The sequence below is a fragment of the Lissotriton helveticus genome, chromosome 3_1, assembly GCF_964261635.1.
Source record: "Lissotriton helveticus chromosome 3_1, aLisHel1.1, whole genome shotgun sequence".
NCBI classification, from domain to species: domain Eukaryota; kingdom Metazoa; phylum Chordata; class Amphibia; order Caudata; family Salamandridae; genus Lissotriton; species Lissotriton helveticus.
In genome coordinates, this window is record NC_136061.1 from 1060594297 (window position 1) to 1060621686 (window position 27390).

At 44.0% G+C, this 27390-nt stretch overlaps 1 protein-coding gene across 1 annotated transcript in view; it reads right to left on the reverse strand.

The window, feature by feature from the left end:
• Positions 1–27390, reverse strand: part of XIRP2 (xin actin binding repeat containing 2) — a 1179469-nt gene that overhangs the window by 43076 nt on the left and 1109003 nt on the right. Inside the window, exon 7 of the mRNA XM_078681625.1 lies at positions 4227–4363. Within this exon, the coding sequence (XP_078537751.1) occupies positions 4227–4363 (137 nt within the window). The remainder of the gene's footprint in view (positions 1–4226; positions 4364–27390) is intronic.

Here is a 27390-nt window from a genome sequence, read left to right on the forward strand (position 1 = left end):
TCTGGCATTGAAGGCAAATGGAAAGCAGAACAATGTTGATAGATCTATCATCCTTAAGATGGTCTTCCACCAAACCTTTTGCCGTCTTACTTCCTCCTTTTCCGCGGTTACTTTGTGTTGTCCTTAGGACCATGAGCCCTTTACCACACCTAACCAGTGCTAAAGTGCATATGCTTCTCCCCTAAACATGTAACAGTGATATATACACAATTGCCACATTCAGTTTACTCATACGTCCCTTGTAAAGTGGTATACCATATACCCAAGGCCTGTAATCTAAATGCTACTAGTGGGCATTCAGCACTGGTTGTGCCACCCACACAGTTTGCCTTTCAAACCTGTCTCAGGCCTGCCATTGTAAGGCCTGTGTGTGCAGTTTACTACCACTTTGAATTGCCATTTAGAATTACTTGCCATGCCACAAACTCCTATTTTATTACACATACGTCAGCCCTAAGGTAGGTCCTCAGCAGCTCTAAGGGTAGGGTGGGTGCTGTGCAGCTAAAAAGTAGGACATGTACTTTTGAGTTTACATGTCCTGGCAGTGACAAACGCCCAGATTCCCTTACCACTACTTTAAGGCCTACTCCTCTCCTTAATACACATTTAGCCTGTAATTCCTGAATTCTCTTTAATGGTAAAGTTTGATTCAGCATTACTGTTCTAGAAATGGCACTTTTAATAAGTGGAAATATCTCTGCTCTCACTGCTCTGTGTGCCTTGCAGCCTGAGGCCAATACAGGTCTGGGGTGGGTGAAAGCTACACCTCCTGTATTCTCTCTAGAGAGCCACAAACACAAAAAGGTTCTGTGTGACAGGCAGGAGGATAGTGGGGGAGCGGACACCTTAATATGCAATGTCCTGTTTCCCACAAAAAGGACTGATTACCCCCTACTGATAGTCTGGAGCCTGAGCTGAGAAGAAAGGGAGACGTGTGCACTTTAAGGGCCTGCTCTAAAGTTGTCTCAACTTCAAACGCATAACAGGGTATAAGTATTCTCTGACCCTACCAAGATAGTACACTACTGGACCTGTGAAGAACTCTGTCAAAGTAAAGACCGCTGTGCTACACAGATTGCCACTCTGCTTGACTGCTGCTCTAAAAGAACTGCTTTTCTGCTTAGCTATGCTGATCTCTGCTCTGCTGAGGACAAGGTCTGGCCCTATCTCACTTGAACCCAAAGTGACTCCAAGGACTTGCTGGCTTGCCCCCAGTTCTGAAGTCTCAGAACCATCAAAGACTTACTTGAACTCTACAACAGCACCTGGACTCTGCCATCTGCGATTTCTGCCCTGCCAAGTGGTGTCAATTCAGTCCTGGACCCTTAAAATGTGATTTCTGCTGTCCAGAACCATCAACATTGATGGAGTGACAACTTTGCTGCTCAGAACCGATGCATTGCCCTTCGACACCAATGCAGGAGCCGGTCGACAACGTTGCTTCAATAGAAAATGTAGCACAATGATGATGGACTGTGCGGTTTGATGACGAGGCAGTGAATGCATCGTAAAAGTGTTCATTGATAAAGCCTTCATCGCCTGCACAGATCAAAACTGACGCATCAAGTCTTTGACGTTGGTAATTGCTCCATCTAAGGTACTATTTTGGCGCGACATGTGAAAGTCCTGTAGCTGGCCTGCCATCCATCGCAGTCGGCCTGAACTTTGGATTTACCCCGGTCCAGCTCAATCTGAAGTCACCCCTAAGAGCTATTTGACTCTAAGCACTAGATTTAAGTTTAATATTTAGAAAATCCTAACTCCGATTCTACTGGCTAGATTTTTGTTGTTTTTGTCTTGTTTTACTCAAATATATAATCTAATTTTCTAACCCTTCGTGGAGAATTTTGGAGGTGTTTTAATTGTGTTACTGTCAAGTCTCTTTTTGCCACTTCTTTTGTGCCAGGCTATAGCACGCAGTGACACATTTGCATGTATCTGAATCGCTGTTACTCTCAGATCTAAAACCATCTTACATTATATACAAAATATCATCTCCTCTCCCTAAAATAACAGCAACTGAACGGCACCCTCCATGTTTCTAGTGATAGAACAGGCTTCTTAATGCAGGGGTGACATCAGGATTATAGTGCTGAGGATATGGGGGAGGGAGGTATGTCTTATCCTGTATTACAATGGCCCTATCATTATCTGCCTGCTTAGTCACGATTTTATATTTCATACTAAGTGCAGTGAGGGTCCTTTGGGCAAGTTTTCGTAATGACATTCAGTAATAAGAGTCTGTCCTCAGATTTGTGAGTCTATCTGGCTTGAATAGAATGGTGAGCTTCTAAAAGGGGAGTGTTTGACACATTGACACCCCATTTCAATGGCGCCAGCTTTGGTGGTTCGATGTGCAGGTGCTTAAAATTATCATTGGGTATATATACGCACAACAGCATCGTCCCTGGACATATTAATTTATGATCACGTAAAGCCCTGCGAATAATATCCGAATGGTTAATCAGAAAAGGGTAAGTGACAGTTGGGCCACTTCAGTCTTGAGGAATGTCATGTGACTGCTGGACATGTAGTTTTGGGAGCAGAAACAGGTCAACCATAATATAGGATAAGGGAGCTTTCTTTTAAATCTACCTTTGGTTTTTAATCTTATGCTGGTGAAATTGTATAATGCAAAAGGTGAGCTTCAGGGTGAGCTTTATGACCAATTCATTTGCTGGTAAGGAGCCAGCCCAAGGCATGTAGTAGCATTTTGCTCATACATGTCAAATTGTAGGTAAAAAGGATATATTGTCTATTAAAACGTTTTTTTCTTCATATTAACCACATAATTATTGTAGCAGAAATATCAACAACAAAAATGCTGTGAAGGCATGTACATCTAGGCAAGCATTGGTTTACTATGCTTAACTCCATGTACACACCTTGAAGATATGTATCTGTATGTGAGCACCACGTTTCCATAGGAAATAGATTTTTTGGTTTGCTGATATTTCTGGTGCCGTTTGATGAATCTTCAGTAAATTTCCCCCCCAAAAAAAGTGTCATCCACCTCTGCTACTTCCTGAAATGTTTTTGGGGATCCCTCAAGGGGGCGCTGAGAAAAAGGGTGGTCCCAAAATGACAGCAAGAGGCTCCTGCATGTTCCATTAGACCATTGGTCTAATGGAATGATTGGCCAGCCGCAAAACAAACAAATGTTGAGGTCGCAATTACAGAACTCAGGGACTCCATGTCCTGGAAATTGAAAATAATTAAGGGTCCTTGTGGGGACATATTTGAAAACAATGTTTTGTTTAGGGAGCCAGAATCCCTATGGAGTCTCCCTGGGGCCATGAGGGAGACTTGCAGGAGCAGAGGAAGATGAGCTGGCTTCTGAAGACTCATTTTAGAGTCCTGTGGGATCGAGAAAATAATTTTTGAAAAAAAGATGTGTGTGGCAGGTGATTACTCACCCACAGGTAGGTGAGCAGAGAGCCTGTCCGCAACACATGGATGTGTGACAACAGCTGTATTCACAGATGTATAATAGCCCCTTATAATTTCCAATAGAGACAAAATGATACAGACATACAGGTAATAGAAAGAATCAGAGACTGAAATCCTCCAGTGGGGTTCATTGTTGATGTGATAATGTCTCAACCCACAGGCCAGAGATTCATGAACAAAAGAGGGCAATGGCTGAAGGATGCGTAACAAGAGTATGTGTAGGTTACAACGTGTTCACCATAAATGACATAAGCACCATTATATGTGAAACCTAAAAATCGAACGGTGAAGAAACGGGAGTGATCACTCAGACATCAGCCACTGTAATATCACCTTTATATTTATAACTCAATAGGTTATCGCAACGATTTCATTACTAGTGACACTTTTGTATCACATTATAAAGTATTTACTATACAAGTACTGGAAAATTGATTTGTGAAATAAGATCCAATATGCCACATAAATAACTTCAAAGTTTTTTAAACCAATAATATATTGACAAGATCAAATGTGTATTTAATTTAAGATAGGTGTCAGATTTAAGAAACGGAGGACAAAAACCAAAGTTTGAGACACTTTTTAGGACAGAAAAAGAAAGCAGCTGAAACTAATACAGCAGTGCCTAATATTCTTAAGCAGTCACATTTTGATTTTAAAACTATAGAATTGTGTAAACATAATTTGGAGTAAAATTATTTGCATAAGGGAACAAACACTCATTTACATTATCCTTCCAAACTTAGCTTGTTGCTATTTCTTTTTAAAGAACATACCTTCATTTGTTTGCCAAGAGAGCTAGCCCCTCTGTCAGACGGAGTAAAATTTTCCTTGGATGCCTTTTCGAACTGTTCTTTCAATGCTTGTGTTGAAATCGTTGGAATCTCTCCATCCACAATTATGTGAGCGTTAGCTATACCATAAACAATACAAACAGATTTGGATATCATTTTTTGTCTCCATATTTTATTCTTTGTAGGCATTTATGCAATGTTATCTTTGAAATAACAATGATGAGTCATCCTATTTTTGAATCCTAAACACCTATGAACTGCATTTGGTGCTAACTATATTTAATTTAGGGTATAAATATTTGCCGAAAATGTCCATCTTTTATGATGTGCGCCCCCAAATATTTGCCCCAACTATTTATGCTGGCTGTAGAACTCTGTGCACTTTATCCTGATGACCAGTGATAAAGTGCCTGTGCTCCTACTTTCAACAAGTAAAATTAGTATCCTCCTAGTTGGCATAGTTAACTTAACTATAAGTCCCTAGAATATGGCTCAAAATGAACCAAGGACCTGCAAGGTAAATGTCATTAGTGGACTGCAGCACCTATAGTACCATCTACTAGAGCAGGGGTACTCCTAGTACGGCCCGCGGGCCGCCAGCAGCCCGGCAAGCCTTCCTTGGCGGCCCGCGGACCTTGCAGACAATCATACCTGTGCTTACAAAAATAATGTATAAGTGTTAGCAAACACTGCCGCAGCAGCGCTTGACTAAGACGACTCCGAGACTGATAATCACCGCTCCCCCGGCCCCCACAGAGCAGAGGCTTTGTTGTATTTCACCTCTTAGCGCCCCTGCATCTCCACTCCGACAATCACTGCTCCCAGGGCTCCCACAAAGCAGAGTGGAGATGCAGGGGCGCTAAGAGGTGAAATACGACAAAGCCTCTGCTCTGTGGGGCCGGGCGAGCGGTGATTGTCAGAGTGGAGATGCAGGGGCGCTACAACAAAGCCTCAATAATATGTAAATGGTCTTTTAAAGACCTGCTAAGTACTTTGGTGCGGCTGTCTGGGTGTGCGCGCTGAGGAAGCTGTCTCAGCCGGGGATGAAGGCTGACACAGACAGAGGGAGGGCAGGAGGGAGAGGGAGGGCAGGAGGGAGAGGGAGGGCAGGAGGGAGAGGGAGGGCAGGAGGGAGAGGGAGGGCAGGAGGGAGAGGGAGGGCAGGAGGGAGAGGGAGGGCAGGAGGGAGAGGGAGGGCAGGAGGGAGAGGGAGGGCAGGAGGGAGAGAGAGGGCAGGAGGGAGAGAGAGGGCAGGAGGGAGAGGGAGGGCAGGAGGCAGAGGGAGGTCAGGAGGGAGATGGAGAGGGAGGGCAGGAGGGAGAGGGAGGGCAGGAGGGAGAGGGAGGGCAGGAGGGAGAGGGAGGGCAGGAGGGAGAGAGAGGGCAGGAGGGAGAGAGAGGGCAGGAGGGAGAGAGAGGGCAGGAGGGAGAGAGAGGGCAGGAGGGAGAGAGGGCAGGAGGGAGAGAGAGGGCAGGAGGGAGAGAGAGGGCAGGAGGGAGAGAGAGGGCAGGAGGGAGAGAGAGGGCAGGAGGGAGAGAGAGGGCAGGAGGGAGAGAGAGGGCAGGAGGGAGAGAGAGGGCAGGAGGGAGAGAGAGGGCAGGAGGGAGAGAGAGGGCAGGAGGGAGAGGGAGGCAGGAGGGAGAGGGAGGGCAGGAGGGAGAGAAAGGGCAGGAGGGAGAGAGAGGGCAGGAGGGGGAGGGCAGAAGGGAGAGAGATGGAGAGGGAGGGCGAGAGGGAGGGCAGAAGGGAGAGGGAGGGCTGGATGGCGAGGGAGGGCTGGATGGAGAGGGATGGCAGGAGGGATAGGGTGGGCAGGAGGGAGAGGGAGATGGAGAAGGAGGGCAGGAGGGAGAGGGAGGGCATGAGGGAGAGGGAGGGCGGGAGAGGGAGGGCAGGAGGGAGAGGGAGGGCAGGAGGGAGAGAGAGGTGGAGAGGGAGAGAGAGGGCATGATGGAGAGAGAGGGCATGATGGAGAGGGAGGGCAGGAGGGAGGGGGAGGGCAGGAGGGAGGGGGAGGGCAGATGGGAGGGGGAGGGCAGGAGGGAGGGGGAGGGCAGGAGGGAGGGCAGGATGGAGAGGGAGGGCAGTATGGAGAGAGAGATGGAGAGGGAGGGCAGGAGGGAGAGAGATGTATGTATGCTGGGTCTGGTGGCTCAGTGAATGAAGGCATCTGCTGCAGGGACCTGTGTGCAACCTCATGGTCACAAGTGTTCTTTTTGCTTTAGCCCCGCCCCTCCCCCTCTGACCCCGCCCCCACCAGTGCGGCCCTCGGCCACAAACCACACTGTAAATGTGGCCCCGAGAGAAAGTTTGTGAGTACCCATGTACTAGAGTGACAGTGTAAAACATGTATCAGGCCTTCCATTATGGCCTGACTGGGGCAAAATCTGCAATTCTGTCAAAGAGCTATTTGTGAAAATAATCCCGTTTGGCAGGGCAAAACCTCCCTATTAAATATTAATACCTCACCCCTGTGTAGGCCTTGTAGCCCACAAGGCAAGGTTTGTGGTATTTAAAAGTAGTATGTTGGAAGTGGAGGTCTTTGTCGCTTACAGCCGCCACCAAATGCTGGAGGCGTGCGTCCCTGAACCCTCGCTTCAACGTTAGGCTAAGTAAGGACACCATCTGAGGTAGCCCTACTCACCCCTTAGTAGCTTGGCATGAGCAGCCAGGCGTAACTCCAAGGCACGAATGTTCAGTATGTGCAAACATGCTCACAGTAACCCCATGATGTAATCACAAATAGACTCCACCGGAGTATTGATAAAATGAGTATAATCTGTATATAAGCAATTATACAATACAACCACACGATACAAAATCAACATCTAAGAATGGGTAGTAATCTAACCAACAGTTAAGCTCAATTCTAACTGTCTCCAAAAGGTTAGGCCAGTCATATTGTTGGAATCACACAAGTTGCAAAAGGAGACAAATACTGCAATGCGTAACAATATTCTCTTATACTCTGCAACAGAGAAACAATGCAATAGGTAGCGCCACAGTCATGTACTTTGTAAATGAAGTAATATTGCAATGCGTATCATCACCAGCATGCCCTGTACCAGGAAAAAGCAAAGCAATGCATCACGCTACAATCCTCTACGGTGCAATGAAGAAATAATACACTGTGCCACATTACAATCCGGTAATTTGCAAGGAAGAAATAAACGCAGTGTTTAGAGCACCCAGCATACACTTAGTTAGGCAAAAATTAGGTCCGGCGTCATACGACAGTTCAATAGCTTGTTAGCAGCAATAATGCAAAGTGTAATACACCAGTTTTGTGTGCTCCATTAACAGTACCTCCGTTATGGATCAAATACTGCTTCCCACTCCGGCCCCAGTACTGCCCCGTCTTGGGTCAGAGCACAGGCCAGGATCCGAGCCGAAGCAATGGCTGGTGCAGCTGACTGAAGCGGGAGTCCAAGAGTGTCCCTCCAGTCCTGCACCCCACCCCAGGTGTTGATCCACATTACCAGGGAGGGGGCGATTCCACTCTCTTCCCCGACATCAGCGACTTGTGCCTTGATCCAGAACTCCGTCATGGGCTGCGGCGGACTCGAGCCGGCGGCTCAGCTCTTTCGTGGCTGCCGGTCCAGGCCGCTGATCATGGACTCCGAGGGCCCCAATTACTTGGCCATCACTCTGGCGGTCTCAGTCCACACCAAAACCTGTCCTCCGCACTGTGGAGACTTTACTTCAATTTGGTGCACAGCCAAACCAGGCACTCCTCACCAGCACCTCAGGTTGCACTTCGACACACACATCGCGCCTCCGAGACATGCCTCTTCTCTGGTTCTCACGACGATCCGGCGCTCTTCACCAATGCTCTGCTTGCACATCAACACACTCCCTGCACGTTCGAGCCTCTCCTCTTCTCCCGGTACACACAATGTCAAGGTGCTCTTCACCAATGCCCTGGCTGCACTACCACATGCACTCTTGTGCGTCCGAGAATCACCTCTTCTCCCTGTGCACACAATTCCCAGGCGCTCTCCCCTAACGCCCTGGCTGCATCATGACACGCACTCTTGCAGGTCGGAGACTCACTTCTTCTTTTGGTGCATACGAGGCCCCAGCGCTCTTCACCAATACCCGGGCTACACCATGACATGCACCCAGCGCGTCCAAGACTCCCTTCTTCCGTTGGTGCACATGATGTCCAGGCGCTCCTCACCAATGCTCTGGCTGTACCACGACATATACCATTGCACATCCGAGCCTCGCCTCCTCTGCCCGTGCACACCACGACCAGACACTCCTCCCCAATGCCTTGGCCTGCACCACGACAGGCACTCTGCCGGTCTGAGACTTTGCTTACTCCTGCGTTCCCACGATTACAAGGCGCCACTTCTGAGGGTCTCAAGCGGCAAAAAACATGCGCTCACCATGTTGCTTGGGACTTCTCCGGAAACTTTCGGATCCTGTATTTCCAAACAGGGAGCCAGCTCAACTCGAGCCCTTGGGATTATAGACAGCACAGTCTTCAAGCTGGGTGACCCAGCGCCTCCAAGCACAGTCCCAACAGCCTCTTCCTTAGTTAGAACAGCAAACTGCAGACTAGCCCCAGTTCACGAAGCAAGGATTGGTCTATCTACAGCAGTCTCTTCAGTTGTTCCTTCTTTAGCAGAGATTCCTCTTGACCACAGAATGGGTCCAATCCTTTTCAGTCTCAATCCATGTCGGTTTCATTCCAACGTTCAGGGGCTTCAGCTCTCATAGTTATACCCCTTAATGTTTTTGAAGTTTGTATGTCCTATGGGTTCCCTGGCCCCTCCCTAAATCAGTTCTGGGTGTCTCCGTCCCAGTGTCACCCAGTGTCACCTCTCTCGCTTTGATACTGAGGTGGTCAATTGGTTTATAGCTCCAGCCCAGGCCTTTTCACCTCCCGGGCTTCTCCTCCCTCCACTCTCCAGATGCAGGGCAGCCTGGTGCCATCTCAACCCCTCACTGGGTCAAGACCTCTCCCAGCTACTCTCACCTTTCAGTTCCAGAGAGACAATCCACATTACACACAGAAATGCTCAGAGCACAGACCTCAGCCACTTTCTAAAAGAGTGGTTTATAAACCCAGTGACAAAACCACCTTCACAGAAAGATGCATTATAACACTGTGAGTCCATACATACCAAACTTCACCTCTCCATTTCTAAACTGACAGGAAACTAGGCTAACAAACACGACACCCAGCCCCCCCATTCTGTCTTATGGGCAGAATGGCCTTTCATTAGTGAAAAATGAGACGGAGAGTTTTTCACTTTCAGAACATAGCACACATCTCAGTTTATGTTCTGCCTATTACCTACACTGCACCCTGCTAAGGGGTTACCTGGTACCTACCACAGGGGTGCCCCATGTGTATGTAAATGCGAAAGTCAGGCCTGACAAAAAGTTGCACTTGTCAGGACTACATGCTAACTTAGCATTCTACATGCAGGTCCAACACTGAAGGTCTGAGTTGCCTTTTCTGCGCCCCCTTGCATTATTAGCCCTTGCACACACAGTGCACATCACTAGGGACATTTACTAGTAAGGCAAACATACCAATCATGGCCCACCAATCACCATTGCATTTTACATGAGGAACTCCTGTACTTTGACACTGATCAGCAGTGGCAAAGTACCCAAAGCATCTAAAAGCAAAGGTGGTAGAGGCAAAAAGTCAGGGGTAATCATGCCAAGATATGTCAGGTCTTACACAGGACATATATTAATTTAATGTTAATGTGTGCTTACAGTGAGTAGAACCCAAAAGCTATATTTTTGGCAGCCCTAGCTGTTTCAATAATGGGACTAGTTGGACAAATAATTAAACTATTTTTAATTATTTTTAAGAATCCAATTCAATGGTGAGATTTTTAATAAATATTATGGAAAGATAACTTTTAGAAAGCTACCCTTTCACTGCTTGAGGCTCCTCGAGGCTAACTTGGATTTGCTCTCCAACTTCTCCCCAGCCGTGATAAGCATTTGAATAGGTGTGAAATGTGTCCAAGGATCTACATATTATGTCATTTAGATTGACAAGTCAACCTGAATGGGCAGAGATGACTACATTGAGCTCAGCAGAAGGGCTCGGGCTACAAGCATCCCTTTTGACATTATAGTGTCAAATCTTGATCCCGTGTCAAATCCTGCTAGACAGGTCTGCTGGGTTCACACAAACAAACCTGGGGCCCAGTTGAAATGAAGGGAACAAGATGCTAAAATATTCTTTTGTATTCACCATTCAGTTGCTAAAGGACCCTGCGTTGTCCTACTAAACATTTTTCTCTGGAATGTATGTGTTAGGCATAGGGTGCACTTGAATGGAAGAGAAGAGAACACTAAAGCAATTCTTGTGTGTGTCCTTCCTGGTTTCTAAATAATCCTGCTTTTTTCTACCAGTGTTCTGTCTCTGGGTTTATTATGGGTACAGTGACTACTTCAAAATGGATGTTAGTGTTAGAAGTGGGGGACAATAGGAATATGATAGTAAATTTACCACATAACCCCAATCCCTCAGAACCCAAGTTTAGTGTGGCTAAAGTCTTTCACTGTCTTGAAAATGCCTGAAGTGGGTAGGGTTAGCCCGAGAACTTTTATCCATTGATTACGATGTGTCCAGGAGTCACTCCCACCCACTAGTTAGTGCCAGACTGAATATTCCACCTCCAGGTTCCCACTTCAGAATACTTCTGCACCTGCGGAAGAACAGAAGAGCACTGAGCCTGTGGTCTGTGGCTTGGGGGGAACCCTGAATGATTGGACTTGTTCCCTATTGTACACAGGATATAGAAGTGGTCTCCTAGGCTCATCAGACTGACCTCCTGTTCAAGCTACAGGAATACATCAATTTACAAGAGGCCCTTTTTGGAAGGACCCAGCTGTCTAGTCACAACCAGACCTGGATAGGACACTGGTGTGGGCCTCTGCTTGATACCCTGTGAGTCTCTAAGTGCCTTCCCCGTGGTCTTTGGGGGCTTTAGAATTGTACTCCTGTAGTGGATTATGACTAAATGGACTAAGGCAGAAGGTAAAATATATGACCATGATGAACCTGGTTGGTGTATTTGTCCCCCACTCCATTGTGGTAATCAGCAAATTGTGCCTAGGTCCTGGTCTATCATGGCCATTGTCCATCTTTGGCACTTTGTGCTTTTTGGTGCTACTTCTACCTAAAACTTTAAATATTGTTATCACCGGTTACCCTTATTGGATGCTTGTCATTGTGGTCTCATTATGTTTATTAACTTATACTCTATATTTCTTATTCAGATAGAGATTTTTATTGTTTTGCATTATGACTTTACAATGGTAATGGTACTGCATAAATACTTTACAGAGTGCCCTAAATTAAGCCTGTCTGTGCTGTGCCTTAGCAACCAGTAGTTGAGCTCATGTTAATGTAATGACTTTACAGGTTCATCCTGACAAGGGCTGTGATTATGTCTTGAAGTGGGTAGTCACCCATCTCAAATAATAATCCATTTAATAATCCAATATTTTAATGTATTTTAAGATGGTGAAGATTGGCTACCTTTGAAATCTAGTATTTTATTTGCTTCCTAATAAAATACTTACATTCTCTGTGGTTTGTACTTCTGATTAATGATGCAAACATATTTGCATTAAGCATCACTTTAACTTAGTGTCATTATTATATAGAAACACCACACGAGGAAAACACATCTTGTAGATCAAAAGAGAAAAAGCAACATATGTGTCTACAATTCTAAATAAAAAACAAGCCTCCCTATCATATTATATTTCATATAAATTTAATATCCGGATGTAAACCTTGGTAGTAAAAAAGAAGAAACTTTGTGATTCAATTAATCGACATCTTGAGATTCATTCATCAACCGTAAATGCCAACTACAACCTTTTGTTAGATGTGTTAAAGTGGCAAAACATCTTTCCAATAGCCGTAATAAAGAAGTGTCAGTAGACAGTTGTATATTATATTTTTCTTTCAACTGCACTCTAAATATTTGGCATATTTTCTTCATGGACATAGCTTGCACAAACTGAACAGTTATCATCCCATTTTTCATAATTCCAATAAAGTTAGATCTCTTTTCGATTCACACCAAAACAATGAATGGCAAAATAACATGACTATTGCACTCCTCAAGCACCTAGTGGTAGGCCCCATTAGAAAAGTACCTCACTAAGAGCTAAGCTGACTTGATAGTCATGACCTACATTTTTCAATTGTAGAGCATTGTTATGGATCAGATGACATGTAATGATACACAAAGAAACTAATGGCTTCACTTAGAGTAGGGTGGTAAAAAAAAAAGATCTGATTTGTTGAGAAAATTGTAAAGCCTATGTTGGAGGGTTCATCATCAGAGGAGAGTGCTCTGTGAGAATTTCCTGTGCCCTAAAGAAAGTTTGGCTGAGAATTTCACACTTGCCCTAGAGTTTAGAGGATTTTCGATATGTGAACATGGTCTTTTTGATTTCTTACAACTCTAAGGAAGTAAGAATGTATAGCAAAACACATGTGGCATGACTAATATTTTGATGATTATTATAGAGAAGACAAAATAAGCCTTACAATATAAAATGTATTTGAATAAATTCAAGGAAAAAGAAAAGCTAAGCAAATTGACTCACGTTTTTAAAGCAAACAATTTTTGCCTCTCAAAAGATTGCTATGAATTGTCCTGGATGTGTATTTCGAGAAAGCAATGTTAACACTACCAACCCATGCACACAACAATTGAGTATAAAAAAGTGTGTCAGTGTAGACACATACACACTTCAAAATAAAGTGAACAGAAAATACAAAAGGTTTCTTTTGTAGTTTGTAAACAGTTTAGTCTCTTAATTTCTCAAGCAAACCAGCCGACACGTGTTTCGTCGCAAGTGGAATAGTCTTTCCGCGACTCCTCAGGGCTGGGAAAGATACAAGGGACAACGATGGAACATATACCATAAGGTATATACTTGTTGTTCATTGCAACCGGTCTCTTATAGAAATTATTGATGGTGGAGAACCCCAACCGAACAGAACATTTTTTCTGTGAAACGTTCATGGTGCACGAGGAACTAATGTGGGTCAAGTTGTGTGAAAAAGGTTGTGTGAAAAAAAGGGAGGAGAGGGGGTGTACGAAGGAGACATATGATAAAACCAGGAAATAGAAAATTGACACGGACACACAAGTTCTATGTAAAAGTAGAGGATGGGGTGTAAAAACGACTCTATAACATGCTAGTGGTCAGTGTGAGATACGGGGAACAATGTGGAAAGTGGTAAAGTTCTAGATTAGTCATACCTGTATCTGAAGTAAAAACAAATTGGGTAGTCTGTAAGAGAGGGAAGAAGAGGAGGGAAAAGGAGTGAAAAAGAAGTGAAAGAACAAAGGGGTAAAGAGTTAGATAGTGGAATGGCGCTCACCACTCCGCCGGTGATAATTCCCACCCGGATGGGCCCGAGACTGAAGTGATAATATGCCAGATGGGTGAGAAACAAATCCACAGTAGGGATGAAAGGAGAAGGTATAAATCTCCTGTATTCCGTAGGGATGTGTTAGTATTGGAAAGGTTCTGTACAATTCTTAGGGCAAGTGCAGTTAAGTGTAGAAGAATGAGAGCAATCTCACAGGATAATAGGGAACCTCAGTATTAAATCCAAGATGTCTTAGTAAGCTTCTATGACTAATATAAGTTTCACCAGCGATGAGCCAGTTGTGGCTCGTTAGTACAAAATGCTGTGGAGGTGATAAAAAACAATACGAGATAAGTATTGGAACATATTAAAAGATCAGCGAGAATTACCAGTATGTGTCTTTAAAATACGCCGAGCCCCACAGGATAGGTAAAGAATAGGTAAAGAATGCAAACGGGAGCGGATAACTCCTCGTGTTAATATGACCTGTAAGACAAAAGTAGGGCTCGGTGTAAACTCCGTTGGGATGGGGGATTCAATGTACAGCATATCGCTGGGTTAAAAAGATGGGGAGAACGTCCTACCTGTATGTTGTAAACTGTGCGAGTATCTTTCCTGCGGGTCACCGTGTTCCTGGTTGTGGACACGTGACATAGGGACCGGAAGTGGTTAAATATCCAATGCCGGTGGCTAACACATATCCAGGACATGAAGAACTAGAACGCCAACCTCTTTCTTATTATGGAGGCCCCGTGAACGAATCAGGATGTAATCTCCTGGTTGAATGCCTAACTATATTACAGGAACTGATGGGGCTAATAGAACACTGTGAGCATCGTACGTAATAGTTTGAAGAGTGAAAAGGGAATAATTATAAAGGATCAGATGAATGTATGTTAAAGGGCAGCATAAAGGGCAGTAATACTGCGCTGGCATGGAACATTCAAATTTGCCAATGAAGTTTTATGCTAGAATATTGATGAAGAAAGACAAAGAAGCGGAATGGTGTGTGTAGCCTCAGGCATCTCTGTAGCTGTTAGGACGTCTCTCATGCAAGGTAAATTATTCATGCAAAATGTGCAAAACGAATAGTGAAAAGCAGGAGGTCTGATTGTTTATGCATTAATAAAAATGAATAAAAACATTGATCGTACAGTGATATTGCATTTTATAGAACGATTGCTGTAAGGGTATACAAATGCATTCCAACGTACATTGCTGTGGCATTATCAAGTTGTAGTGTAGTTCCTATTATCCCAATAGGCTCTGCGCATTGGAATAATACCTTCAATAGTATAGGCCTAGACCAGACGTTAACTAGGTCTACTACTGTCGATATTAGACTTAAAGTTTTGGGTTTGCCAGCTAGCTCAGAGTTCACTAGAAACTTTCTCGAATAGGCAAGGAGGAGTTGAACCTCCCTGGATAGACAAGAAGGGATTTAGTTTCTGACAACCATAGAACATGACAACTTTGCTCTCCCCTAATCAAGAGTGTATCTCTAGAGTCGTGTGAACAAAAGACGATTTATTTTACTCAGTCAGTACGTGCATTCTTAGTCTCACCAGATTGTAGAGAAAAGGAAGAGACGGGCGTGTTCAATAAAAGATGTTATTTATTGATCAGTCTCTTTTCTCATACAAGAGAAATGGATCGATATTATTGCAATACTTATGGTTAAGTAAAGTGCATACAATAAAAGCAGAAGTATAAAATAATACTGTAAAAACATTGATATGGTTTCTAAGCCATATGAAGGTTTAAAATGAATAAAATGAATACATACACATTTACATTTGACTAATCGTACTCAACTGGTGTTTCTAACTACGCCTACCCCGTGTACCTGACCTAAGCCTAATACGTGGGCGGGAATAGAAAGTTGCAGTTTAAGTTAAGTTTGTTTTGCCAAGTGACTGACTAAAGAATTCTCTGCAAGGGGTTATTCAGTTCTGTACCTGGAATCTAGGATGAATGAGGGATGGTATCTCTCGTCTCTGGTCTCGATATCCCAGGCTGCCTGCGAGGGCTACCCGGAAGCGCCGGAGCTGGATTTCTCGGCAGGAGAAAAGACAGCGTCTCGTTCTCAGCGCGTCAGGAAGGCGGGGCTGCGCCAGCGGGGTCTGCTCTGCTCTGGGCTTCGGCAAGTCTGGCTGCTCCGATCTCGTCACCACCGCGTGTGTTTGCATAGGGCAATATCGGTAATATTTATACCTTTAAGGTGCCGAGATTGACGTAAGGATGGACATAGATACGTCAATAAGGATGTCATACGACCTGGTCGTTAGCACATTCTTTTGCTGAAGTTCTCGGTGAAATCAAAACAATGGCCGCAGGGTTTTTCCCAGGTTGTCATAGGTTTGATTTGTTTTGAGAACTCCGTATGCCTTATCAGGGGCTGGAGGAATATCGCTTGTCTAATTAGATGGCAAGCGTTATGACCTAATCAGATAACACGTTCCTGTGCCGTAGTGTGGCTTTATCAGATAACGGTTCCTGCATCATGTGGGTTTTCTGCCTCATGGGATGGCTGCTAGTTAACTTGTTAACCAGAATAGGGTCAGGAATAGGGGGATCGATACAGAACCTATAGGAATACATCACAAAGTGTGTTTCTTAATTGATGTGGAGACATATTTCCACGAGCTAAGACATTATAAAACAAAAGGTCAAGTCACATTTGCAGGCAAGTTGTGAGGCCAATCATGTCAAGATAGTACAATATTAGTCAGAAAGAGCAGAGCAGTCTCAAAAGAGGAAAACATTCCTGGACTGCCTACTGTTATCTTATTTATACAGGGCATTTCTATTTGTAAACACTAGTACTCAATCCCTCTTGTTGTTTTCACGTTTGTGCCAAGGCACTTATACTCATTAGCATTTGTAAGCAATTGATCTTAATTTGCTCATATTATTTGCAACTGACATGCATTCAGTGACATTTGTAGGCAATCCATCATATCAAGTACATGTTAAAAGAAAGATGTATATACATTGTGACATTAGTAATCAATTAATCACAACCTTAGTGTGAACATATGTATCAACCAGATGGGGTGAGGTCAAATGGAAACAGAGGTTGTGTATGTTATCTGAAGATTGCAATGGGTAGCTTGCTTGAGAAATTAAAAGAGACCAAACTGTTTACAAACTACTCAAGAAACCTTTTCTATTTTCTGTTAGCTTTGAAGTGTATGTGTGTCTAGATTGACACTTTTTTATACTCAATTGTTGTGTGCATGGGTATCTAGTTGAAATTTCACAGTGCATTGGTTGTTTCCATCACACAATTGGGGGGTTATAGGGCTTATCCCCTCACCCAGTTGCACCACACCTTCACCTTTCAATGTTCTAAACCATTGCGTCCACTGTTAGCAGAGCGGCGAGCAATTTCCCTGAACAAAAAAACCCTTTTGCGAGCATGTTTAACACTACCAACTACTAAATACTTAATGCAAGGCTGCATAAGATCTAAATCATGGGGACAGGGTCGGACTGGGACAAAAAAGGCAGGGGTACCAAAATAAAAGTGGCCTCTATTAGTGAATAAGATAGCTAAAAAACGTAGTCCACATTTGCAAATTATGTCATTTTTTACCTTGTCAAGACACGCTTTGTGGGTATTCTTGCAAGGTGTGGGAGACATGCATTTTTTTCTGTTTGCTGCAGGCAATATTTGTGGTAACTTCAGCGAAAAACCATCCCACCTGGCCATAAAAAATCCCCAGAAGCTGCTAAAAAAGTCCCACACAATGATCTGTAAGACCAGCCCATCTGGTACTGACTGATTGCCCTATACACTATTTTGACTCTGTGGTATAGTGCCTGTTTGGTTCCATTGTCAGGTAAACAATCACAGATCAAAATAATTATTTGCGACCTTCCAAATCAGAGCTATTGCTCCTTAGCTGTGCTATATTCTACATGTTGTCTCTTTTTCCCCTGCTTATTTAATATCTACACTGAGCTTTTGGAAAAGACTTTCCAAATTCATGGCTCTGTTTTACTTATACTGGGAGTACTCCTTAGGTAACTAATCATTGCCATCAATAAATTGACTAATGTTAGTCAAGTGTCATCCGCTAAAGACATCCCTAAATTCTCACATTTAAATCTTATTCAAGTCTGCATGTCTACATTGTATCTGAAATTCAACATAACGAAAACAGAGTTTGTCCACAAAAAATTAGGAATTACTAAGCAACTTATTTATGAGGAGGGTCAACAATGTTGAATTAGAATGATTTCCCCACTGCCTTTTGCCGTCCACCTTCCTCATTGACTGCTCACTATCTATCAGACTCCGTTCAAAAAAATTATTAGGACAAAGCTTGGACCGTGGATCAAGACTTCAGGGCCCTTGCCCTCAACAGGTAACTCACAGTTTGCTGGCCTCCCGGAGTCCTTACTGACACCAAGTAAATAACTTGTTCATATAGCAGTTGGATTATTAACCAACCAGATGAAGTTCAAGCACATCTCTCACACATTGAAGTATCTACCTCTCCCAGTCAGAATCAGTTTAAAATGAGATAATTGCTTTATGATGCACTTCACTAGGCAAAAACAGGCTTCTGGCTTTTTAAAATCTACTAATATATCTAAGGAGGGGAGTTTAAGTAGCTGAAAGCCAGCAACTATGTACTAAATTGGAATTGTTGATCACTGGCTAAAGTTTACCTTTGGAAAATGAAGGTATTGGTAGTGGGGTCTCCCCCTAACCTCTGTGTTTATACCTCCTGTCCCATAGCTATGGGGTCCTGCCCTGGACCAGCAAGTGATGTAAGTAACTTATTTCAAAAACTGGATAGTGAACTATGAACCCCATATTTCATCTGTAATCAGCTCCTCCCTTTTTAGGTCTCACCTAGCGGTGCAGCGCATGTGCTGCACGCTTTGCGAAGCTTGCAGTATACACTATATGTGAGGGAAGCCCCGCTCACTTTTTCATTGGCTTGTGGCTTTCTCCTTTCTAAATGCTGCCTTCTGATTGGTTTAGAGGCTGCTAGTCCCGCCTTATGACGGCCATGTCTCCTTCCATGGCTATTGGCCCCTTTACTACGTGTTTCCTGAGCACCCCTCCCGCTGTCTGTGCCTTCTTTCCCACCCTTCCCACTCCCGTTGTTCGTGCCTTAATCACCCCCTCTTCAACAAGAGCACCTTCTGATGATACAAACGCGAAGTGTCAATCCTATTAATTAAATGATACTGATACTGTCTTTCATGGATTTACGTGATAAATATATTCTGGACTCACGTTTTCCAATATCCCTTTTGCAACAAAAAATTGTAGTTACGGTTATGCCACAATGATCGAGGCTTTTTAAAAAAATCTTCATTGGACACCCCTCCCGCTGTCTGTGCCATCTCTCCCGCCCCTCCCACTCCCGTTGTTTGTGCCTTAATCACGCCTTCTTCAACAAGAGCACCTTCTGATGGTACGAATGCGACGTGCTGTCAATCCTATTAATTAAATGATACTGAAACGGTCTTTCACGGATTTACGTAATAAATATATTCTGGACTCATGTTTTCCGTTTTCCCTTTTGCAACAAAAAGGTGTAGTAACAGTTATGCCGCGATGATCGAGGCTTTTTCTTTTCAATCTTTATTGGAACATACCCACTTATGGTTACCAAGCTTGTGATTTTATGCCCATAATGTACGTCCAATTTGTTCATTCAAATATGGCATCGCCACAGCCCCTGGATATACCCATTTTACCCTACATGCGCAAGCACTCGGGTTGGGCAGGACGTTCGCGTACGTCACTGATGACACTAGGGCATCCCCAGCGGCAGATTGGTCCCGCAATTAGCATTTGTGTTGGGGGATTACTGTTTAAATGGGCAGGACATAAACTCGCCAAATTGGAACTATGTCGGGACGATAATCTACATGCCCATGACTTATCAACGTAAGCGGGCTTAATGGTTAGATTAGCCAAGGCTTTTTCAGCACGTTTTTTTAATCTGAATTTGGTTTTGGGCACGTCGGTCTTTAATTATGGTTTTCAGGTACCACTGTAGCCTATAAACGATTAAGGTCGCTTTTATCAGGGGAGCACTTTCAACAGAATTATTTAACGGAACAACTATGTGGCACTCACAATAATTTTCCCAACATTACGTGTTATGTTTTCGTTATCATTTGGGTGGCAGTGTGGGCCCCGGATGGACTAGCATGCTGTGGTGCTTGCCAAATATGGGGGAATATGATTGTTTTAATTAGAACTTCATTTTTATTCAGCAAAGTCCACTGGGCTATATTACTTATATCAGACGTATTACCATGTCATCTAATGATATAATTGGGGCATTTGCTACTGTGACACCCCGAGTGTTCCAAAATGATCAACGCTTACTACCATTTTGGGATGCCCCATGGTTGATGAGGCCCCGACTTGTCAAAGTTATGTGACTGATTCATGTGACACTAAATCCAATCCGAGTACCATTAATGAAGGGAAAGAAACACAGACATTGTCGTGGGTAATAAACTGTGCTATAAAACTAAGTGTACAGCGTTTGGGGGTTCTCCCTGCTCCCCTACCACAACGCATACACAATATTATCAATACATTGCATCAGAAAAGTAAAAATAGGTTTAAAGATTTTCAATATCAAGCCCGTCATTCAGAGCATTTCTCATCTCTTATATACATGTCCACAGGCCTCTAATAATTGCAAAACCTAACAATGAGGGGAAACCTTGTGCAAGGAAATATCTTAAAACTCAGAAGAAGATGCATTTAGGAACGATGGGGCCAACAGGGCACGTGGACAAAGGTGGGCCTGAGTAGAGAGAAGCAAGGATTGGCATATTTACGGTTCATTGAGTTAAGCGCTGCCACCCACGTCCGGTGTGACCATCTGTTCCCATACCTGGCGTGTCATGCAGTTTGGTGCTTTGTTTCCCTCCATGTTAAATAACAGTATATGTATGTGCACCCACGCTAATATGCTGCATAGCTAAATACATATAAGATCCCAATGGCGAGACCGATTGGCATTGCCAATGCTTGTTTCTTTTAGAAAAAATGTCGCCACAAAATACAATTTCTCAGTAATGCAAAGATTGGTTGGCCTCATCTATTATTGGTTTATGTCTCCACGATGAGTACTCCTGTTAGTGTTACAATATCTACATTTCTGATATCCGATTTAGATCCACCCTGCCACGCTGATGTTTCTTCTAAGCTAGCTGTGCTAGTTGGAACCTCTTGCAAGGTTCTTTGTACTACTCATATATTCATATATCGTACAGTACCTTTTATCCTTTATCAACTTCAACTACAATAACCATCATGGACCCATATGTCCTCCCATCTTCAGCTTCTTAAAGTTTCACATTTTAATAAACCTCAAAGTGGCCAACTCGTTTTTGTTCTGAATGTGTCTGCATGGAGCTCCCTCCCTAATGACATAGGTGTCAAAACAGTGTCCTGAAATTTGAAAAATGACATCTAAAATTTAGAAAACTACTGAATACAGTATCTTCTCGTCTTTTTTTGGAATAGTTTGCCTCTTAGTATTGGCTCTTTAAGTCATAACATCCTCACCAATTTCCTTAAAACAATAGTGAGGAAGGAGGGGTTGGAAGAGGATAGGTGGAATAGGTTGTGAGTTAAGGAAGTGCAAGTCTGAGAAGAAGAGGTTAGTGGAAGCAGGGGAAAGAGCGTTAATATTGATGTAAAGATATAAGGGCTTGTCTGGCATATGAGGCTACCTAGCAAGTTGGGGGTGGTTATTGCTATATTGCTATATGCTTATGAGTGGCTGCACATGCATTTTGGCCCAACTCAATAACAGCTGTTTCCAGTATCCGGGATACGGTCAAATTCAGTGGTGTGAAAAACAGTGCATTGGTTTGTGAAATATCAAGCAAATTAACAGACCATAAACTATTTGTATAGAATAGTGTTTGCCAGCATCTTGTGAAATTTTACATATGAGGGCACACGTCATGTAATAAGACTTACAGGATACCAGCAAGAGATTGGTGCAAATAGAAAATGACTCTCAGTGAGATATTTTCTACTGAAATCAGTCTCATGTAAAGAAAATATGCCATGAAAATGCATAATGCAACATTTCATTAATTTGGCAAATGTGGCATTATGGAAAATGTATGACTTTTGTGAGTTTAGTTTAAATTTGAATAGGCCTCATAAAAACACATTTATATTGTAGTTACTGATGTGCACATCCAGATAGTATAATTTGGATTTTTTAGTTTCTGTATGGTGTTGAGATGTGCAATGGAGGTTCGAGTCCTAGGTTGTACACATGTGTACAGCTGATGGAATCCGGGAAACCAGTTGCCCAGAGATTGGAGAAAACATTGTCATTTCCTGTAGTGGGTTCCACTAAGGATCGCTTAGGTTGCAACCTTGCATATACAATTCCTTGGGTATCGCCCGCACAGGGAAGAGAACAGATACCCAGGATAATCATTAGGCACTCCTAGAATTTCTTAGGCGTACCCACATGTGCTCCCCCAGAAGATGAACATAAAATTCTAACAATCAATGGAGCTGACCCAAGAGTGATATATGTGTATCACTCTAACATGTAGCTCCGAGGAGCAAATATTTTCAGATAATAGGTGGAGCGGTGCAGCAAAGATGCTGATTAGTGAGATACATTTCCAAACAAATGCATAAACCTGTATTCCAGAAAGTACATCTGGGTGCTTTGTGCACTGCATAGGTGTTACCCAGGAAGGAACAGCTCCTATAAATGAACATTTACGTTCTAGTCCATTTATCGAGGAGACCCAGGAACAGTACTATGCAACCCAAAGAGACAGAGAGAGTGCTTCATAGAAGAACAAAAAATCTATTCCAGACATTCTGTTAGTCCACCCAGAAGTGGTGAGGTTATGCTCAGGAAGGGAGACTTCATAAAAGAAGCGGAAATTTATGTCCAAACAAACTTTGAGTCCACCCATGAGAAGCATAGGCGCTACCCAGATACAACCAGCTCACTAAAAGTGCAGAACTTTTTATCAAGTCAAGGTACAGTGTACTTTAAGCCAATTGTTTTACAAAGATTTTGCACACTTTGCAACAAAAAAGCTACTTCATCCACTGTCTGAAACACATTCAGTGTGGAGTATGGAGTAATTATGGAGCTTCTCAAGCCACTTCTGGTTTAAAATGTCTTTTTTCAGGGCAGAGCTACACAAGGCTAAGATGGCTGCGCCGCATTAGAGCTCTGAGAACGGCACCCACTGGAACGCAACTTAAGCCTCATCTGAGCTCCAGTAAAGCTACAAATTCGATCGGCCACTCCTGCTTGCACATAGGTACTCTTTTTGATGGCGAAGTCTCCTGTAGCGATACACTCACCTTCAAAATGGGGGCCTGATGGTATTTCCTGATTGCAGCCGGGGGAGCTCAAGAGGTTTGTGGTGCAGTGCCCTGGAGACTGCAGGTCCAATGGGTATGTGTGGCACTCTGTTTGTACTCACTTAAATCCAAACGTATTCTGTGTGGTATATTTTGCTTGGGTGCTGGCGGGTTGCTCCATCTGACCTGGGGGAGTTGCGTATTATACAGGAAAGTACATTGGCAAATATAACAATGAGCCCAACCGCACTCCTTTGTGAGACAAAGCTGTCTTCGCTGTGTAGTTTTACAATAAATCAAATTGCATCCAGAGAGTCTTAAGGTATTTAATTTACACAGCAGTTCATTAACTGGTTCAACTGTTCCATCACAGTCTAATATCCAGTGGTGTGAGTTAATGTAGGTTAATACATAACCAAAAACGGAATTTCTTCAATGTCAGTGCTCAAATCCAATCCCTATGCATTTCGTGCAAACGCACTTCATCAGGGGAAATACATTCAATCTATAATAAAACATAAATGAGATTGTATCAACGATACGGAAGTAGACTAGCACTATTCTATGGTGACGTGAAAACATGCGTAACACGGGTGAAGGAAGTGTGTATGAATGTTATTGCAGTGGTCATAATTAAAAACGAAAATAAAAACGTGTATAATGGGTTAAACAAACACGGGTGAGGAAAGTGTGCACGAGTATTGTTGCGGTGGTCATGGTTGAAAACGAAAACGTGCATAAATGGGTTAACCATGATGCGTGGAAATCCAAAAAAGGTCAAATGGTGTGCTAAACGGATTAGAAGGACTGTGTAAGCAGACCGCCGGTTCGTGCATAAACAAATAAACAGTCAAACAAACTGGTGTCTATGGGGTGTGACATGCAGTAATCCGAATCCAAAACAGGACCCATGTCTTGATATACGGTGACGCGTGAAAAGATCTTACCGATTAGTGTTATAAGTTGATTAACGGATAGAAGCCCTCAGAGTTGTCCGTGTCGGCTCGATGGTGAAACGAGACGCATGAGCGTGGGGTTATTAGAGGTGACGGTGCGAAAACGGACCAACCCAAGAATGGGTATTGATGTTAACGAGGAAAAACAATGTGTACTATAACCGTGACATGAGGTATACTAACAGTGAACACACAAGTATATCGATGATAGTATAAATAAAAAAATAAAAAACACCACGGGGTAATATGTAAATATGGCGGCCATTTTGAAATGTCTAAGGCAAGTGCAGAAAGATGTTAAAAACAGCGTAAAAGGTATATTGTTGGTAGAAAAAACATATCACTGGTGGAAAAAATAACATATTTGCAAATTGTCATGAAATGTGCAGATTGAAGTCGAAATGTATACTTCAGTTCAATAAGTTCTAAGAGTTATAAGAATTATAAGGAGCAAATATACTCCATTCGATCATTTAGCCCTTTCGGGTTGTATGAATCCAGTTTTTTGATCCAGTACATTTCGTGTTGTAATAGTCTCTTTCTGATGTCAACGCCTTGTTTTGCAGAGACAACCTCCAAAACCATGAATCTTATCTGACAGATGTTATGATTATGGGTGGTAAAGTGTGCGGCAACAGGAGCTTTGGCTAGCTTGTTCCTGATAGTACTTTTATGTTCGGTCAGGCGAGTCTTTATTTTCCTTTCCGTTTTTCCCACATATGGGAGACCGCAGGGACATTTGAGTAAATAGATCAAGTTCTTTGTGTCGCACGTGGCATTTGTGCGTAGTTTGATCAGTTTGCCTGTGGTCGGATGATTGAGGGTATTGCCACGTATGATGATGTTACAGTGTCCACAGTTCGAATATGGCATGGTACCTGTAAATCTCACATTGTCCTCCCTGGGCTTAGACTCAAGTATGTCTTTTATGTTCCTGGACCTTTGGTAAGCAAATAATGGTTTGGTGAAGATGCCTTTAAAATCAGGTTCATTCTCTATCATTAACCAATTTTTCAAGATGATCTTCTTAATCTATTGACACTCCTTGTGGAAAATTTAGACACGAAAGTTGGCCTGTTCAATTTGATGTCTGTAGTGTGTGTCTTCAATAGTTCGGCCCTGTCGGTAGCTCATGCTCTCTCCATTGCTTTGTTTAAAACCACATCAGGGTATTTTCTCTCCTTGAATTTGTTCAACATTTTAGATTCATTATTAGAATAAGTATCCACATCAGATGATATGCGTTTAATCCTAAGGACCTGCGACTATGGCAAGTGGCGTTAGAGAGACATTGAATGACAGCTGTCAAACAATAAAGAATTGTTTCTGTCAGTACTCTTGGTATCAACATCCATATGGAATTTATTGTTCACAAGTGATATCAGAACATCCAGATATGGGATTGATCCAGTGCAAACTGTGTGGATGAACTGTATGTGATCATCAATGCCATTGATGAACCGCATGAACTCCTCAAGTTCTTCCGGGGGTCCTTTCCAAACAAGAAATATGTCATCAATGTATCTCCAAAGTTTGTAAATTTTGTCCTGCCATCTGGGATTGGTCAAGATGTGATCTAGTTCCAAGCGGTGCATAAACAGATTTGCGTAGCTGGGGGCTGCGCAATTTCCCATCGACGTTTCAGCCAATTGCTGGAAGAATTGATCGTTCCATGTGAAGTAGCTGTGGTACAATGTATAGTGAAGAAGTTCCAACAGGAATACTTTCAAATCCTCTTTCGTATCGTGATCAATGAGGAAAGATTCAATAGCTTCAATGCCACTCTGATGTGGGATTGAAGTATATAGTGAACAGACGTCAATGGTGCAAAGGGTAATGTAATTGGGGGCACTAGAGGGCGCGCACGCAGTATGGCCGCACTAACGTGAGGCTCCTGCAGCCTGGAAACATAATCCTACAGTTATCCTGTTTAACCGACTCCTTGCCCGACAAAAAACACACAAGAGTGCAGAGGATACCGTTCTGCCACCTTGGTGAAAATTTGAGAGCTCCACGTCCTGCCACGACGAAGATAGAGGCAGCAGAGTTGGGCCGGGAACTGTGCTGGTGCTGAGCGGAGCGAGCTGAGAGGGCCTCAAGACTACGCCAGACCGCGGCGCACCGCGAGGCACACAGGCCTCTGGAGGAAGATCGCCGGAAGGTGCCCGCCGCTCGGAGCTCCTGGAGGGCGGAAGGCCAAGAAACACCGGACCAGTGCTGGAAACGGCCTATACTCTCTAAAGCACCCGGCGGAACTCCTATATAACGACCGGCTGGCGTGTGTGTGGCGAGAGGAGCGGGCCTTATAACTGCGGTGAGGTGCTCAGCTTAGGCGGGGGATTATAGACTGCTCTGTGACGCCACAGCAAGGCGAGGCGGCATCTGCGTGTACCAGCGGACTACGGTACACAGCGCCAAAGTGCTGGAACCCCTCCCCCCCCGATACTACTATTAATACACAGACTGTACATACTGGGGGAGACCGACTTGGGCACGACGCGAGTCCCCCGCTGTGATACCTGGGCCCTGAAGGGAGTTCCAAGTGCGTCTCTCGGATGTCGCCCGGGACTCGGCTGCTGCATGGTGCAGGTGCGGAAGGCCCCTACCTGCGCTGATACCATAAACGAAAGCGGCCTTCGAGGCCTCCGCTCATGCTACATCGGGCTGTGGGGCCTATGAGCCGTAGATGGACACTCACTGGAGCGCGGCGCAGTAGACTGTTAGAAGCGGTGAAATACTTGCTGGAGGTACCTGATACGCATCTCACAGTACAATACATGTCCCTGGAGAGATAATCGTTATTATACTAAGGTGTCTGCGTCAACTTTAACGCACCAGCAGTGGCGGAGTGACACTGAGAGGAGGCGCCTTTGCGTTACTTTTTGCGTGCACCTTTTGGCGGCATAGACGACCAGGAAGCACCCAAGGTTCGAGAACGGTGCAGGGCAGGAGCACCTAGAAACAGCACAAGCGCTATAACCCCACGGGATCGGAGCCGTGCATGTTGCCGGAGCGGCGCAGACTGGCCCAGGACGAGATGAGCACTGGCTGAGACACGACTTGGTAACGCGTGGTATGCAGTGGTAACGTACCCTCCATTGGCGCTCCTGTGGTAATTGCTGTAGGGGCTACGTGCTGGCATATACGGCCATATTAGGGGCACTACTCTAATCTGCCAAAGGTGAGAATAGACTACCTGCTGAGCCCGGTGTGTGGACCCGAGTTTCTGCCGGGGAACGCGGGCGACCGCTAGGGACGTCTCCCTGCCTTGCTGCGCGGTGGTGGTGGGGTTCACTGGCTGCCACCACAACCTAATCTTCCCACTGAGATTACTATAAGTACCGCCGGACTGTATGTGGCTGGGACTACTCTTCTATAGGAGGTGCATAGAGCCTGTTCCCCTGCCAGACTACCACAACTGGTGTAAAAAGCTCATACATCTCGACCTACTGGTGG